The sequence below is a fragment of the Thamnophis sirtalis genome, unplaced genomic scaffold (genome assembly GCF_051295495.1).
Source record: "Thamnophis sirtalis isolate CommonGarterSnake01/CBP01778 unplaced genomic scaffold, rThaSir2_p1.2 scaffold_3, whole genome shotgun sequence".
Classification (NCBI taxonomy): domain Eukaryota; kingdom Metazoa; phylum Chordata; class Lepidosauria; order Squamata; family Natricidae; genus Thamnophis; species Thamnophis sirtalis.
The window spans coordinates 167,378,891-167,396,975 of record NW_028261383.1 but is presented as its reverse complement, the minus strand read 5'-3'; the positions used below and the strand labels follow the sequence as shown (position 1 = coordinate 167,396,975).

Sequence of the window (18,085 nt, the reverse complement as noted above, 5' to 3'; positions counted from 1 at the left end):
TTTCAATCCCACCCTTGACTATACATATGTTCCCTTGTCAAGTAGTATAGGACTAGAACACTGGTAGTCAACCTGGTCCCTACCGCCCACTAGTGGGCATTCCAGCTTTCATGGTGGGCGGTAGGAGTTCGCTGTAACTCTGCTTTATAAATTTTATACAGTAAAGTTACTTCCCTACTTTATAAATCACCATTACTGTGGAACTGGTGGGCGGTCAGAAAATTTTACTACTAACACAAAAGTGGGCGGTAGGTATAAAAAGGTTGACTACCTCTGGACTAGAAAGTTGTATGCTATGCTCGATCCAACCTATGTCCTACAATATTAGATTGTACAATAGCTAAGGTTTCAGGAGTCTGTGTGTGTGCGTGTGTGTGTGTGAGAGAGAGAGAGAGAGAGAAAGTCACTTTCATCTACAAGTGTCCTAAAATCCATGTTTCGCCTGGCCTCAGCAACTTTGCATTGGTGCTCATTCCCTCAGAACATGATCACATACCTGAATCTTGCCACATTGCTGGGCTGGCCCACCTTCCATAAGAGCTAAGACATAGATGTCCATATTATATTCACTTCCGCCCCTTAGACTGAATCCGAAGCCGCTGGGACCTCGGAGCAGATCCACTGAATACTGGCCAGACTCCTGTGGAGCAGGGAGAGATCACAATCCAGAGAAGGCTGCTGATCCAATGTCTTTTCTTAACAACAGCAAACCACAGAAAAAAAACTATGTGAATAAGGAAATCATTTTAGGGGCCAATCTGTATCTCTTGCAATGGAAACCATGGCAGTATCCTGCAATTTGTGCCTTGACAAGAAGCATTCAATGTAGGTAAGGACACATCGACTCTACTCAAGAAATAATCATAGAGGTGCCAGTAGTTACATCTTTCAAAATAAAATAAAATAAGCCATTTGTAAAGTTACTGCTATGCTGTAAATAGGCTTGATTTGATTTGATTTGATTTTATTATATTTATATGCTGCCCTTTTCCCCCGAAGGGGGCTCAGGGCGGCTCACAATTCAAATCAGGGAAGGGGGGTACAGACAGAAAATGAAAGACAAAACATAGCAATACATAATTTAAAAACACACAACAGTCATACCATTCGAGACGGGGGCAACAGCTCTTTAGCCCCAGGCCTGTCGGAACAGCCAGGTTTTAAGGGCTTTGCGGAAGGCCTGGAGGGTGGTGAGGGTTCGAATCTCCATGGGGAGTTCATTCCAGAGGGTCGGAGCAGCCACAGAGAAGGCTCTCCTCCGGGTAGTCGCCAGTCGGCACTGGACGGCGGATGGAATTTGGAAGAGGCCTAATCTGTGGGATCTAATCGGTCTAGTGGAGGTGATTGGAGGCTAAAACAGTATTTCTCAACCTCAGTAATTTTTAAGGTATGTGGACTTGAACTCCCAGGATTTCCCAACCAGGATTCGGGGGAATTCTGGGAGTTGAAATCTACTCGTCTTGAAGTTGCTGAGAAACACTAGGCTGGAACACAACTCACAGGTACTGTACATCATCTGATTATTCACAGGATTCCCAGCAGGATTTTCACATCTAGTGAAAAATACCATTTGGTATGCTTCAAAATGGAAAAGAAAGTCATCTGTGACAACAGAATTATATTTTTATTTTATTAGTTTGTTGTTTAAAAAAAAAAACCCTGGCTCAACTTTAAAGATTCTAGATTGGTTGAGGTGCACTGCCGATCAACGTTTAATGCTGGAGCCTTATGTGACCAATACTAAGTCATCTGACCTGGGTTTACAATTGAACATAAATCACCATGAGTTCCCTTAAGTTGAATAAAATCTGATCTGAATTGCAGGATAACAACTTTAATACCCTTTATTAAATTACACCCATTTAGTCTTTGGTCTCCTGCAATGCAAGAGGAAGACAATATTCAACCAATGTAACAAGGAAGTGGTTGAGCCCTACAGACACATTCTAGTCCACCGCAAATAAAGGGACAAGCATTCCTTACAATTAACTGGAGACCACAAACACCAACCAGGGAAATGAATTGCGTCTGACTGACTACAGAGTTTGCAGAGCCATTGCCAATCTCTTGCTGCCTGACCAGTAGCAGCCAGCCAGCCTCTCTGTTGTCTGTCTGTCTATAAATTATCTTACCCTTCCCCAATGTATGCTTTCAGATGGATTGGGAATACCAAAACTCTCAGGAATAGTGGATTCAAAACATTTGAAAAGAATCAAGCTGGGGATAGCTGAGCCAGAAATCTGGATTTCTCACTTAAAAATGTAATGGATTCCTAGAATAGCAATAGCAATAGCAGTTAGACTTATATACCGCTTCCTAGGGCTTTCAGCCCTCTCTAAGCGGTTTACAGAGTCAGCATATTGCCCCCAACAACAATCCGGGTCCTCATTTTACCCACCTCGGAAGGATGGAAGGCTGAGTCAACCCTGAGCCGGTGAGATTTGAACAGCCGAACTGCAGAACTGCAGTCAGCTGAAGTAGCCTGCAGTGCTGCATTTAACCACTGCGCCACCTCGGCTTAACCGAGTTAAAAATCCAAGTGTCTACACAGAATCTCAGACTCAGTGGAACAGCCTAAATATGTGACATAGGCTGTTGAAGATTTTTAACCCAACTAACAGAAAAAATTTATTGTGCTTTCCATAAATTCTCAAGTTTTACTGAACCTTTAGAAGAAATTTCTGCAGGATGGTTGGGTAGCATTTGAGAACTCTCTTCAAAGTTCAACTGGGTTCCTCCCAGTTTTACTACCGGTTCTCTTTGTGCATGCACAGAACAATTTATAGTGAACTGCGCACATGCGCGCACTACTAAACAACATGCTGGCAACAGCAGCAGTGACCAGGAAACCGGTTCAGGGGTGTGGCCAGCCTGGGTTGCTGCCGGTTCTGCGACCCAAGCCAAAATACCACTACAGGTTTGGCCAAACCAGGAGCAACCCACCTCTGTCTTCAAGATAATCCACAGAGGAGGATAGTGGAGATCCGGAGCCTTACTACCCTTCCGGCCTTCCGCAAAGCGGTTAAGACCTGGCTGTTCCGGCAGGCCTGGGGCTGTTGAACTATCCAGCCCCATCCGAGGTTATGGCTGTTGTAGAATTTTAAATTGTTGTTTTTATTTTATTTTTTGTATCCCCTCCCTTTTTTATTGTGAGCCGCCTTGAGTCTCTCGGGAATAGGGCGGCATACAAACTCAATAAATTGAAATTGATTGTGCAGCCCAAGGCCTTCATGAAAAAAGGGTGTGGTTTGGATAAAAAAGATGAGGTCATCATCTTGATTTTGAACACCTTCTGTTACATCTCGTTACCCCTCTCCCCCTTTTGATTCTCTGCCTCTCTTGGTGTTCACTTGCTATTCTACATTTTTAAGAACGTAGAATTACTTCTTCCAACCACAAGAGGAACACATGTTCCAACACCTTGACCAATCTACTCCGCTTTTTTCCCCTCACACATACTCTACTGTTCCCTTTCTGAAGAAACTACAGGTATACCATCCAAGTCCTCTCATCAGCCTACAGGATGACCAGTCACCCGTTCTGAATCTCCTGACTGGTTGGCAGATGGGCATCATGCTCTTCTCTCAGATTGTGGCAGTTATTGGCCATGGAGGAGGAAGAGGTGCGCCTGTGGCACAAGGAGAGCAAATCCTGAGATGGAAAGGCTCCTGTGGGCAGAACCAGCATGTTGCAGGAAATGAGGTAGGTCCTAGTAGAGATAGCCTGCAGAAGAACCCTTCCAGGTATCTCTAACTCACCTCTATTTTCCTCAGAGGAGTTTGGTAGCACCTTTTTCTGACTGGCAAATGTTTATTAAAAGGGCATGAGCTTTCATGAACCACAGCTCCCTTCCTCAGATGCTGTCCTCGTAGGTTGCGGGGCAAATAAAAAAGTGTCAGGCTCAGAAGCACTTATATTGGAGAAAATACATTTCTGCAAATGTTCACGAAGAGAACCACAGCTCATGAAAGCTCATGCCCTTTAACGAAACGTCTTAGTCCACAGAAAATGCTAGCAGACTCCTCCTACAATCCCTATTTTCCTCCTGTCCTTTGCCAATTTAACATGCCAACCTTCCTTGGCCTCACCCTCATCACTATGCTGGGTTCTGGCTCTCCAATACCTGAGGCTGAGTGAGGTGGGAGGTGGGACTCCATGGACATTCCCCCACTTCGATATCAGCAGAGTTTAAATCACTGGAAACACCTAGAAGCAAACGGACAGAATCAATTCCGGGAAAGGACTCTCTGCTACCCCGTGTTTCTTTTTGTCTTTACTCCAGCCCATCAGCACCACCCCACCTCCTCTTCCTCCTTCCTTGGGCCTCGGCTTCCAATTCCCCGTCTGGTGACCCCCTTTCCCCACCCACCCAATTCTTTCCCTATTGTTCCTTGTGATCACTCACCTGCCTCCTTGCGATTCCGGATTTTCATGCGTACCCTGTTTCCCGCCTGGCGAAAGACACTCCCAACCTCACCATGGGTCAGCCGAGCTAAGAGACCTGCGTCTTCCTGATGAGAGGGGCTCTCTTTGTGATGGGGCCCCAGGGAACTAGCTGAGAGGAGAAAGCAGGTGGATCAGTAAGGGAGGATGGCAACACCCACACATTTTGTTTCCAAATGTTAATAAATGGAGGATAATCAAGGGGTTAAGTTAACATTTATCTTACAATGTTTTAGTAGGTATTTTTTTTCTTTTGTATTTTTAAACAAAAAATAGGGAGCCAAGGTGGTGCAGTGGGTAGAGTGCAGTACTGCAGGCTACTTCATCTGACTGTTATCTGCAGTTCGGCGGTTCAAATCTCACCAGGCTCAAGGTTGACTCAGCCTTCCATCCTTCCGAGGTGGGTAAAATGAGCACCCAGACTGTTGGGGGCGATATGCTGACTCTGTAAACCGCTTAGAGAGGGCTGAAAGCCCTATGAAGCGGTATATAAGTCTAACTGCTATTGCTATTGCTATTGCTAAACAACAAATACTGAATATTTGGGCACTTAGCCCAGACATTTATCTTCTTAATTACATTGTTAAAAACTGTTTAATATACTTATATACAACTTAATTTCTAGGATTAATTTCTAATCAAAAATTAAACAGAGCACTGACTATGAAATCATGCTAATTCCTCTGACCACTTTGAAATATTTCTGTATAATTATTTTTTTCATTTTCTTCTTTTTACTTGTTAATGGTAAAGGTTCCCCTCGCACATATGTGCTAGTTGTTCCTGACTCTAGGAGGCGGTGCTCAGCTCCGTTTCAAAGCCGAAGAGCCAGTGCTGTCCGAAGATGTCTCCATGGTCATGTGGCCGGCATGACTAAACTCTGGGGGCACATGGAACGCTGTTACCTTCCCACCAAAGTGGTCCCTATTTTTCTACTTGCATTTTTTTACATGCTTTTGAACTGCTAGGTTGGCAGAAGTTGAGGCAAGTAACTGGAGCTCACTCCATTACGCAGCACTAGGGATTCGAACAATTGAGCTGCCGATCTTTCTGACAAGCTCAGTGTCTTAGCCACTGAGCCACAAATGACTTGAATGACTAATAATAATAATAATAATAATAATAATAATAATAATAATAAGCCTGAAAAAGTCACCGAAAATCAGATGGTCAAGATCTTGTGGGATTTTCGCATACAAACAGACAAAATACTGGCGCATAATACACCAGACATCACATTGGTTGAGAAAAATAAGGTCACAATCATAGACATCGCAATACCAGGTGATAGCAGGGTCGCTGAGAAGGAACATGAAAAAATCGCAAAATACCAGGACTTAAAAATCGAAATTCAACGACTATGGCACAAACCAGCAGTGGTAATTCCAGTGGTAATTGGCACACTGGGTGCTATTCCAAAAGCACTGGAATTACATCTAAAACAGTTAAAAATTGACAAAATCACCATCAGTCAAATGCAAAAAGCCGCACTGCTTGGATCTGCACGCATATTACGAAAATACGTTACGACGTCCTAGGCCCCTGGGTGGGGCCCGACTAGTAACCAATGCCAAATCCGGCGAAACAACTGGCCGCTGTGATACACTTGTATAATAATAATAATGACTAGAAAGTTGCTTTTAAAGAGAATAAACATTAGAACTGATGATAAATTTATTCTAAAAACTGATTTCAGTGCAGAAGCCTGGGCAATCATAATTTTTTAACCTTGTAAATTCTAGCTAATCAGCATTGCAATTTTTTTACATGCTTTTGAACTGCTAGGTTGGCAGAAGCTGGGACAAGTAACTGGACCTCACTCCGTTATAGCAATAGCAGTTAGACTTATATACCGCTTCATAGGGCTTTCAGCCCTCTCTAAGCGGTTTACAGAGTCAGCATATTGCCCCCAACAACAATCCGGGTCCTCATTTTACTCACCTCGGAAGGATGGAAGGCTGAGTCAACCCTGAGCCGGTGAGATTTGAACAGCCGAACTGCAGAACTGCAGTCAGCTGAAGTAGCCTGCAGTGCTGCATATAACCGGCGCTAGGGATTCGAACCGCCAAACTGCTGACCTTTCTGATCGACAAGCTAAACTTTTTAAAACAGTCAACCCTTTCAGATCTGGAATGCTACTTTAGTCAATTTAATGATTCTTTCATACATTTGTATAGATGTACTGCTGGTGGTGGTGGTGTGTGTGTGTGTGCGTGCATGTGTGTTTCTACATCACATGACAATCTCAGAAAAGAAATACATCTTCTCAAAGTGAGGATTTGGCGAAAACTTTCCCCATGGAACCGTATGACCTCAATTTGCTAGACTGAAAGCATGGAAGGAAATTCCCTGCAGAAATTTTTGAGGTGCAATATTGTTATCAGATTCCGAATCAAGCAGCTGAGACCTTGCCAGGGGAATCTAAGTACAGGTAAAAACCCTCGACATTCGTTTCCTATTTGAAGTTACAACAGCACTGAAGAAAGTGACTTACAACTCTTTTTCATGCTTACAACTGTTGCAGTATCCCCATGTCACATGATCGGAACTTGGCTGCTTGGCAACTGGCATGTATTTATGACGGTTGCAGTGACCTGGAGTCATGTGATTCCTTGATTGACAAGCAAAGTCGATGGGGAAGCCAGATTCACTTACCAACTGTGATACTAACTTAACAACTGCAGTGATTCGCTTAAAAACTGTGCCCCATTGTAAAATGGGGCAAAACCTACGTAACAACGGCTAAATAGGTAATTTGGTCTGGTTTATGTAAACACATTAATTGGGGGGGGGGCTTGCTTCTCCCTGAGGGGGTGCTATGCTGGGTCCTGATATTTAGCCTACACCTCAGCTCTAGGCAATGTGAGCATCACGTATCCCACACCTACAATTTATAAAACAAGGTTGGCTTGTTTTGGACGCATGATCAAAAGATAAGAAGAAAAACTGCAGTCCTCCAATTTGTTCTAGATGAGGCCTTTTTTAAAATTCATTTATGTTTGTTTTCAAACAAAAAAAAATCCATAATAGTCATGTCCTCCTTTTGCAAAGCCCCCACCGTTTCTCATTCCCATCATTTTCCTTTCCAAAGAAAAACAGTTTGGAGGAAAAAAAGCTCATTGTTGCAGAATTCCTAACTTTCTTTTGATCAATAAGCTTAAGAACTCTCCACTTGAAAACCTATTCAGTGTTACTTGGGGGAAAAATGCCTAGATCTCTTGCAGACACACTGTCCTTCCTCATCTGCGTCCCTCAAACAATTTTATCCTTTGCTCCCTACAACATGCATCAGGGTGAGAAGACATCAAGCTGCCGAAACTGTTTTGTTGATTCACTTGAACCTCGGAATCTACCAGCCAAGAGCAGATGTAAAAAAAACAAACCCAAAATGAAACACTTAAAAGAGAAGTTGAGGTGTGTATGAGAGGGAGGGGCAATCAGTGGACTTGCATTCTTACTTGTTTTCAAATTCAGAACCAAGCTCAGTTTTTAAAAAGTATAAAATCAGTTCCAGGTTTTCTTCTTTTTGGCACCTGTTTGGAGGTTTGCGGTGTGGGGTAAAAATTATATCTGCTATTGCTGATATTGTCCAGCAATATGCCCCAAATCCCAATGAACTTTTTCCCCCCGTGCTACTCATTTTCAGCTCAATACCCTCGGATCTTACAAAAGATCTTTACCTTCCTAAGATCTTGAGTGCATCCAAACTTTCAAACAAGCTGAATGATTTCTACGCTAATAAAATAATTGCCTTTCTGATCATTGATAGTAAACAACACGATAAGGGTTTTTAAACAATATGCAGTTACCAGGAAACAGTCCCCTTGATCCTCTCCCTCCTCCTTCAGTTTTAGTCTTAAGTAAGCTGGACTCCCTCATCACCCCCTCTCTCTCCTCCCCCCTGCCCCAAATCAACTACAAACAAAATGGTAGAGAGTAGATATTTACGTTTAAAGTCCTGGATGTGGCGTAGGAAGGTTTGAACTTGCTCAAACATTTTCAGGTAGAGAGGGTGACGGAACAATCAGGGAAGAAGTTAAAACAGGGAGCAGGTCTTCTGGCACGCTGCTCCTCTTTGCTCTCTGTTCTTCTCTGACCCCCCTCTCAGGAATTTTTCCCTTTGCCTGATAAACCAAGGACTTTCAGGGGAGGGAACGGATTGGCTGACGCTTAACCTGTTCAGAACCAGGAGGAACAAGTTGCTCGGTGCATGTGGGCGTGTGTGTTTAAAGGAGTTGAACCCTTGTTATTTACTCTCACATGGAAACAAAATTAAGGCTCGTAATCCTCTAAACACAAGGTGAGAGACAGGTGCTTTCTCCAATGATCAGAAACCAATTGCATTTGCTTTCCCATCCTATTACTCAAGCAAAAAACCAAGGAAGTTGTTTACAAAATTACACTGACTTCACTCTTGTTTCACTACTATGCTGGATTGCTGCTTAGCATTCTCTTTCGTGCGTGCAGAAAATTTAGAGTAATGTACTTTTTGTCATGCCACGAAGTAAGGAAATAGATTTCCCCAATGTAAACTTAAAAATCCAAGTGATACTTCAAAATCAATATATTTATTACTGCATGTCCTCGTGGACTTGAATCCTACAATCATACCTGTGCAATTTTAAAAATGTCACACGACTGGTGTTTTTGTAGCAAAATAGCTATTCTTCTTGAAATGGAATAGTGATTGTAGTACAGATATATTGAAAGATGTCAGCCGGAGATGCTTGATATGACAAAGATTGGCAACCTTAGGGGTTTTTTTTAAGGTATTATTTTGAAAATGACAAATATGGCATTTTTGATTGTTTTGTGCAAAGCTGTGGAAGTTCTACAGAACTATGCAATGGGAATAAACTGTAATAAAATAATTATCACACCAGATACTGAAGCAAAAGTCCTCTTTTACTTAAATATAAAATTTAACAAAGTGAAATCTATCACCAGAATATTTTCTCCCATAGAAACAGAGTCTTTGAAGATTATGTTCCCTCCAGTTTCTAAATTTGTCCTCACCAACTTTATTGATTAAATAATTTCAGCTTTTCTGATGTTAAAATGGTTGTTTTTCTCTTCTGTTCTCCTCTGAATTATCAGGCCTCCCCCTATATTCTAAGGTTAAAAAAAAGAGTGATCTGGATTCTCATTTATTTGGGGAAAGTGTGTGTGTTTAATCATTCTTTGCCTCAGAATGCCAGACATTATCCGATACCTGTAACCTACTACTAAAAAAATACATTCAATGTACCAACAAAGTCTTCACAATGTTAAAATAGACCTGATGATCACATTTGACCTAATTCCTTTTCTTCCTCTATTCTTTGCTTTTTTTATGTTACCTGTCCTCCTTTGGGATTCCAGATAACCCAGAAACTTGAACTCTTTCGTAACATTACCCCATGCCTAAATTGTGCAATTGTCTATTTTGTATTTTCTTTAAGTGCCAGCTCATTTGTTTTCATTTCTACGGCAGTTGCATCAGCGGCAGCAACAAACCACATACAAAGGTATGCTTTGCAAATATTTGGAATTGGTTCAAAGAGCATGAGTACGTTTGGAATTTTGGCAGGACATGGGTGCAGACTAACACTCCCAATATTTTCCATCCTCCTTACCAGCTCTTCCAGCTGCAACTCCATCGGTTGATAGCGCCACGCTACATCCGTGTGGTTCTTTTGGACCATCCACGTTTATGGGTTCCCCAGCCCCTCCTGCTGGGCGAGGCCTCCGCAGCCTCTGGGAACAACGAGCAGGACACACAAGTACATTTCGAGGTTCAGGACCCACGAAACTGGTCACAGTCAAAGTGTCACCTGGGGGACCTCCCCAAGGGTTAGAAAGATCCTGAGGACCACTTTTATGATGAGTGGAGTTGGGCAAGAAATGTTCTTGTCTAACAGAGCAGTTTTCCTGAGGATGCCTACGGGAGTGATGACCTATAAGAACAAGAAGGGTGAAGGGAAAATTCCATTAAGGGTACGGCCAACTGCAGAACCAAGCGACATAACTAATATTCTCAGCAGTGATTGGAGTATTTGGCCACACCTCAACCTTGGTATATCTTATATCTAGTATTTATGTCTTCAGGTTTTGATTCTTCAAGCCAGTATGATCTACTGTTTAAATGACTGGATTGAGACTATGACAAGTCAAATTTCCACTCAGCCATGAAGCTCACTAATCGACTATGGACAAGCCCAACTGACTCCATATGACTGATGTGAAGATAAAACTAGAGGAGGAGGTATAATGTGTGTCCTCTGAACTCCTGGAGGAAAGGTGGAACACAAACATAGCAAATCATTACAAGCTTTACCTTTGAGTTAATACTTGATGTGAGAGGGTACAGTTATAAGTCAATTTGACAGATCTTTGCAAATGAAAACCACCACTCAAAATAGCATTTGCTATACTTAGCTTTCATTTTGAAAGAGACAGATTTTTTCCCCCACTAGCTGGTGATATAAATTTGCACCAGACAAATCGTGACAAAAATCTGCTCTATGTCACTGATATTCTGCCTTTCTTCAACAGAGCATAAGGTGAAATGTGTGTCTTCCATCTGGATGCTGTCGGGGGATACACTTTGATTTAGATATGCTGCTGTCTTCTGCGTATGTATGTACTTACTGTATTGGTTTTGTTGGTTTTATTTTGAATTGTTGTATTTTAATTTTTTTGCTTACATTGTGAGCTGCTCAAAATCATTTTGACTCTGACAGTGCCTAAATTGAATAAATTAAGCTATGTGAATATTTACTAATCCAGATTCCCCCCCCCTCCCCATTATGCAGCAATCTTTTCTGGTCTCTAAGTTAACTGTAAATTTTTACAGTATCTAGAAGCCAACACAAAATTGGATGCAGTAATATGGATGCAGTTTACACGTAACAATTAATACTGACCGCAAGCTGATTCACTTCATGAAATTAAATCTATTCTTTCCTAAAGCTTACACATTTTCTTAGTTGTCCATTAGTGCAGCTTGTTATATTTTCCAGGTCTGGCCAAACTATGATTATTAACTTTTATTTGTGAAAGCAAGCTAATGATGGCTGTTTTCTGTACAGAAAAGTCAGTTTTCAAACAAAATAAATTATTATTATTATTGTTAACTTGTAATTCACCCTATAGCTCAGTTTTGGTAATCACTACTCCCTGAAGTTTTCTTGGCAAGGTCTTTCGGAAGTGGTTGCCCTTACCTTCTTCCTAGGAAGACAAGGTGTTACTAGCCCAAAGTCACCCAGCTGGCTTCATGCCCAAAGTACAATTCATGGTTTTCAGATTTTTAGCCTAGTGACTAAACACTACATCAAACCGGTTCTCTAACCACATTTAGGGATCAATAGGATCAGACAACCTATTGAACGAAGCACCTACATCTGGTTTGTAGCTAGATAGGACATCTCCAGGGAATACCAGGGCTACAGCTGAAATAACAGATCGCTTCTGATGTCAAAAAAATTACACTGATATATCCCTACATCCTGCAGAAATTGAAGAAGACTTTAATTTTTAATCCCAGAAACTTCTGATTTCCTCCTTCTGATTTCAAAAGAGAAGAAAAACATGATATCAGTCCAGAGTTAGCTTTTGAAAGGCTGAAAACCATGATTTGGTGTTAAATATGAATACAGTTAGTCCTTAACTTACAGCCATTCATTGGATGACTGTTCAAAGTTACAACAGCACTGAAAAAAGTGACTTACAATTGTTTTTCAGTCTTACAACTGTTACAGCATCCCCATAGCCATGAGATTTGGACGCTTGGCAACTAATTCATATTTATGACGGTTGTAGTGTGCCGGGGTTCCTGCAATCCTGTTTTGTGATTATTTTGACATGTAAAGTCAGTGGAGAAACCAGATTCAATTTGCAACCGTGTTATTAATTTAATAACAGCAGTGATTCATTGTTCTGACCTAGGCTTCCCGAGAAAGCATAAATCAGAATCTTAGTTCCCCAAAACCTCTTTTATTTATGCGGCTATGAATCATGGTCATTCACAGCTTGCAAGGCTTCACAAACTGTGTGAAGATTCCGACAGATGTCTGCTTGAGTTGCCAGAGACTTTCAGAAGAATGTTGATAAGCACCCACCGTATCTCCTTTGAACTGCTGCCAGAGACCTAATTGCCAAATTTGTTTTGCAAGGCCAAACTTAGCACAGAGTGACACAGAACTTCTCAAGGCTTGAACCAACCAGATGAACTAATTGCTTCCTGCAAAAGTTTACATACCATTCGCTCCTCTTTTATGTCTTATGGGAGGGGCCAATCATCTCCAAGCCTTATTCCCGAATCGACCCTGTTCTCTTCTGGCAGCTCTGCGCATGCGCACACTGGGAACAGGCTCCCATTGTTCTTCTGCCTTGCTGATATCAGACTCTGGAGGCTCCAGAGGCAGCAAATAACTACCAGGTGGCCTTGGGCCCCTCTCTGCCTCCGACGCAGAGCCCTCATTTGAGCCTTCCCCAGACTCCAGGACTGGCCCATGTTCCTCCCAACCTCCTAACTGTCCGACTGCTGCCAGCTCCACAGGCTGCTGGCGGACCACAACCTTCACTTAAAACCTGTGGCAAGATAGGTCTTAAAAATGGGGCAAAACTCTTCCTTAGAAACAGAATTTTTGGGCTCAATTGTGGCCGTATTTTGAAGACTACCTGTACTTTTGTCTTTTTTAAGTGCTGATATATAAAAGCATTTAGTTACCTGTATACCCGTGGTTCCCAAACTTGGCAACTTTAAGACTTGTGGACTTCAACTCCCAGAATTCTCCAGCTAGCTCTTCTGGCTGGAGAACTCTGGGAGTTGAAGTCCACAAGTCTTAAAGTTGCCAAGTTTGGGAACCACTGCTGTATACTAACATCATTATTTAATCCAGCCTTTTCTAATTTGGTGAATATCAGAGGTAATATAGCTAGCCCTCACTTAACAGCCTCAGTTGGGACTGGCAACTTAGCAACTTGAAGAGGAAAATCATGTGACCATAACTGGGCTTATGACTTTAATTCCCCTTTGGTCATTAAGTGAAGCAATACAGTCCCTACTTGAAGAATCATTTGACCGTGACTAACGCTTTCACTTCTACCTTCTATATTAAGTTTACCCGTTGCAAGTCAGTTGCAAAGTACGGAAATGGTGATCAGTCATTGAGGAATGCTGTGAAAATCAGAAATATATGGATTGGTCACAATTTTTTTTCTAGCACTGTCGTAACTTTGAATGACTGGTGTACAAGGTAGTTGGTAAGCGAGAACTAGTTGTACAACTGCGCAAATCTCCAGGTTGGGAAAGCAGACTAAACAATGAAGATGACCCCCTTTGAACAGGTGAAACAAAAATCATGCACACATATTCCAACAGTCCGACTATTAAAATTCAAATGCCGATAAATTGGGAAATAGGAGGTCATGGAGAAGAGTCAAAATCAGTATTGCACAATCTAAAATTTCATTTTTAAATAAATGATAACAATTTTTTTGCATAAAAGTTTTTCATTGCCTTCTACAATCTTCCTTCAAGAGAGTACCTGCCCCGTTTTCTCAGATCTCAGAGTATCTTTTTCTCACTCCATGAATACAGTACTATTTATTACAACTCACTTGTGGAATGAAGTGGCATGAGTGTCACAGGCAAGCCATTTACCTATTTTCAACATTTATACCCCAGTTAGAAGACACATCCAGCACATAAGCATTTATGATTAAAATTATGGCAGCTTCTGATCCGAACCGGAACTGTTGAATATTGTGCGTGGATGAGAGCCGCGTTGGGCAATATAAAAGCTTCTTTGCAACAACCAAGACTGACGTGGTACTCTTGTTTCAAGGTTTCCTCTGTTGTAAGGCACTGATGACATGATGGAGTGAGCATCAGCAAAGCAGCATTCATGTGTTGAAATGGGTGTCTAAGCTTACAAGCATAATGGCTACTCTAAGATCATTTGAGTGCTAGTTTGGTTTAGGCACCAGACTACAAACTGGGAGACCACGAATTCTAGTTCTACCTTAGGTATGAAGCCAGTTGAGTGACGTGGGCTAGTCATTCTCCTTCTCAGCCCTAAGAAGAAAGCAAAGGCAAACAACTTCTGAAAAACCTTGCTATGAAAAATGGCATGGAATAGTTCACGTAGTTGAGTCAACACTGACTCAAAAGGCACCCACAAACTCACCAAATCATTTAGAGTTGCGCCCCCTGCCGATAGGAATGGGACTGCATTTGAATCCAGGAGGACTGGTCCAATCACTGGGTAACTGAAGCAAGTATTTCAGGCAGCAGATGCTGCAGGTGTTTCTTCATTTCCCTTTGATGCAAGGACCATGTGTACACCTTTTAACTGTTCTCAGGTGTGGCGATGGACCATTGCCAGTGTTGAAGTAAGAGTTGGCAGGTTTCCGCACATGGAAGAAGGCAGCTTCTCAACCTTGGCCCTAGCATCAAAGTGTCTTGGATACAGGAATGCTTTTGGTGCCTCCCGATACAAGAATGCAATGTGAATTATACAAGATATGCATCCTTCAATAACCAGAACTATACACCCTGGGAATTTTTTATTAGGCCTCAGCTCTCCAATGCACAGTTTTAAGGAATGTGTCTCCCCTTCGTGCATCATTCATTGTAGGAAACGCTGTTGCATCTGTACTAAGCGTGTAGCGTTGCTGCTCTTATGAAAACTGTGGCTAAAGCAAGATTGTAATGCAGGTGTGTGGTTAAGGTCAGAGTCCAACTGTGACTAAAGTGAAATATGAGGGCATTGTTATTAGTAATAATGGCACCATGCTTACAGCTAAGCTGTTTGCATTAGCTTAATTTAATGTAGCTTACAGATAAATGTGAATTCCTTGTCTGAGAATTATATATAGTGGTTCTCCTCTGGCAGAGAATTTGAACTCTGCTCCTTTGTCACACACCCCAAGCAGTGATCAGAGCTCTCCCTCCTGACTGCTTCCAGCTGTCAGGGTCAACCCTGGCATAAAAGGCAAGCAAAGCAAAATGCCAACCCAGCCTGGCAGAGCTAAGCAAGAGACTTTGGGGAGAAAGCCACACGGCCCGTGTTCTTGGAGCTGATGTCGCTCACCTTTCCTTTCCACCAGAAGGATCACATCTCCTGTTCGCATATGCTCCTGCAACACACTCTCCACTTCTCCGGGGCTCAGATCTCGGACATCGGCCCCATTCACCTTGGCGATGACATCTCCTTCTTCCAGCAAAGGGCATCGCTGCCGGTCCCAGATCTTCACAACCCGAGCCCCTCGCCTGCCTCCACTGAGGGATCCTACTCCAAACCAGGGCCCAGAAGGGCTGCAGGGCAAGGGCACGGGGGTAAGGCGGCTGCAGGGTGGCCCCCGATGGAGGTGCCGCTCGGCATGTTCCTCTTCATCGCCCAGGCAGGCTTTGGTGCAACAGCGGACGCTGAGTCCACGGGTCCTGCGTGATGGGGCCGGTGGTCCAGCTTCTTGGCCGCAAGCTGGGCCTCTGGGGATAATGGGACTGGGGGGTACAGCACCGTAAGTTGGTGGAGGGCGTCGGGGCAAGAGAGGCTGCCCATCAGAAAGGCAGGAACAAGGTGACTGACGATGGGTATATTGGAGGATACAGTTCCCGTCAACTACTACTACGACATTCACTGCAAGGTGGAAGGAAAACAAAGAGAGCCATCTTGGTCTATACATGACAGGCAACAACACAGCATCCTTTGGCCAACGGGGTGGCAACTTGGGCTCCTCCAGCTGTTTGGAACCACACTACACCCAAGATCTTGCCACCGGCCATGCTGGCAAGGACTGGTGGAGTGGACATCTAAACCTACACATGATACTCGGTTGCTTAACTCTGCTTTAAGTCAAGGTGAGAACAGAATCAAAGCTAAATATCTCACCACAATTTTTGCATCAGATATTGTCCAGACAAAATCATTGGTCGAATACAGAGCCATTGCAGGACAGTACCTGACCTATTTTATGTAATAGATTTAATAACTGACATGCAACCATTTCTACTTTTCCATATTATTTAATAGCTTATAAGCAATGAGACTTAAGTACCTAACTGGTCGAATATCATAGCATTTAGTATTTGAAAGTATTTGTACAGATATGAATTTTTTATGATTGATGCATGTTATGAGCAGCTTTAGTAATCCAGTGCAGAACCTGGTTGTAGTGGGGTATACATGTGAAAATAAATAAATAAGCAAATGCTTGCTAAAACACAAGATACTAAAACAGTTGAAATCTGAGGCAAAATGTCATATTCACAGTCACATTTAAATGGGTAAAATAGGAAATTTCAATGGATTTCAAGTATCCAGATCAACCTGAGCCAAGATTGGTCATTGCTATGGAATGCAAGGCTATTAAATGATGACAAACTAGCCATTCGTCTGCGTGAATTTGAAAAGGGTAATCCGGTCCACTTCAGCTCAGAAATAAGCCTCAATGAATTCAGCTGGGATTCCCTTCCTCAAATTTATTTATTTAGCGTATGGCATATATAGAGGCGATGCAATCACTGAAATACAAATCTGGTTTAAATAAAGTGTGTGTGTATGTAAGTTATGGGGACAATACAATTTAGAAGAGCCGAGGTGGCGCAGTGGTTAGGGTGCAGTACTGCAGGCCACTTCAGCTGACTGTTATCTGCAGTTCAGCGGTTCTAATCTCACCGGCTCAAGGTTGACTCAGCCTTCCATCCTTCCGAGGTGGGCAAAATGAGGACCAAGAGTGTGGGGGCGATATGCTGACTCTGTAAACCGCTTAGAGAGGGCTGAAAGCCCTATGAAGCGGTATATAAGTCTAACTGCTATTGCTAATATATTAAATTAAGATAAAGCCATAATATGGAGTCAGAATCCCAATGGGATAGATCAGGGGTGTCAAACTCGTGTCGCCCCGGCGGCGGCACATAACACAACACGACGTTTCCCCCCTTCGCTAAACCGGGCGTGGGTGTGGCCAGCGTGTGATGCATCCGGCCTATAGGCCGCGAGTTTGACCGCCCTGGGATAGATGTTATAATTTGATATCTGAGGAAGCTCATCATCTAACTGCTTCTGGTGTGTCAGAAGTGAGATCATCCCAGGTGCCTTGAAATTTCCTGAGGGGACATTCCCCCTTGAGTTAATAACAGACATAAGATTGCAGCCTCTATTTGATATCAGATCTGGATCTGAAAAACGTCTTTGGCTCCAACTGTCTTAAGTCAGTTCCTCCTTTCCTCAGGAGTACCAGAGAAGACTATAATTAAAGCTGAGAAGATGGATGGGATGGTGTCAGAGGTGGGACATGAAAATTATGTCTCTCAAGAGTTGTGTTCCTTAGGGGCTACACGTTGGCAATAGGCATAAATGAATCCAGTCCAGTAGTGGACACATGTAAGCATGAGTAGGACATCCCTTCTCTCTTTCTGCCTCCTGATCTAACATGTTTTGCTTCTTAAGAGAGAAAGAAAATTAGGTCCCTCAACTACCTACACCAAGGTACAGAATTCTAAGCCCACCATGAAGAGATTAGACAACCATTTGTCTGAAATGGTATAGGGTTTCCTGCCTGAACAGGAGGTTGGACTAGAAGACCTCCAAGGTCCCTTCCCACTCTGTTATTCTATTATGGGTTGTTTTAGTGCTGTACATAAGGTAGAAAA

General features: G+C 42.7%; 1 protein-coding gene across 2 annotated transcripts in view; it reads right to left on the bottom strand.

Moving 5' to 3' along the window:
• Positions 1-18,085, bottom strand: part of MAGIX (MAGI family member, X-linked) — a 41,848-nt gene that overhangs the window by 9,798 nt on the left and 13,965 nt on the right. For both annotated transcript variants that reach the window (XM_087710798.1, XM_087710797.1), the window contains 5 exons: positions 15,522-16,070; positions 10,059-10,379; positions 4,406-4,555; positions 4,124-4,206; positions 497-640 (listed from right to left, as the gene is read on the bottom strand). In XM_087710798.1, coding sequence (XP_087566924.1) covers positions 497-640; positions 4,124-4,206; positions 4,406-4,555; positions 10,059-10,379; positions 15,522-16,070 — 1,247 coding nt within the window. The remainder of the gene's footprint in view (positions 1-496; positions 641-4,123; positions 4,207-4,405; positions 4,556-10,058; positions 10,380-15,521; positions 16,071-18,085) is intronic.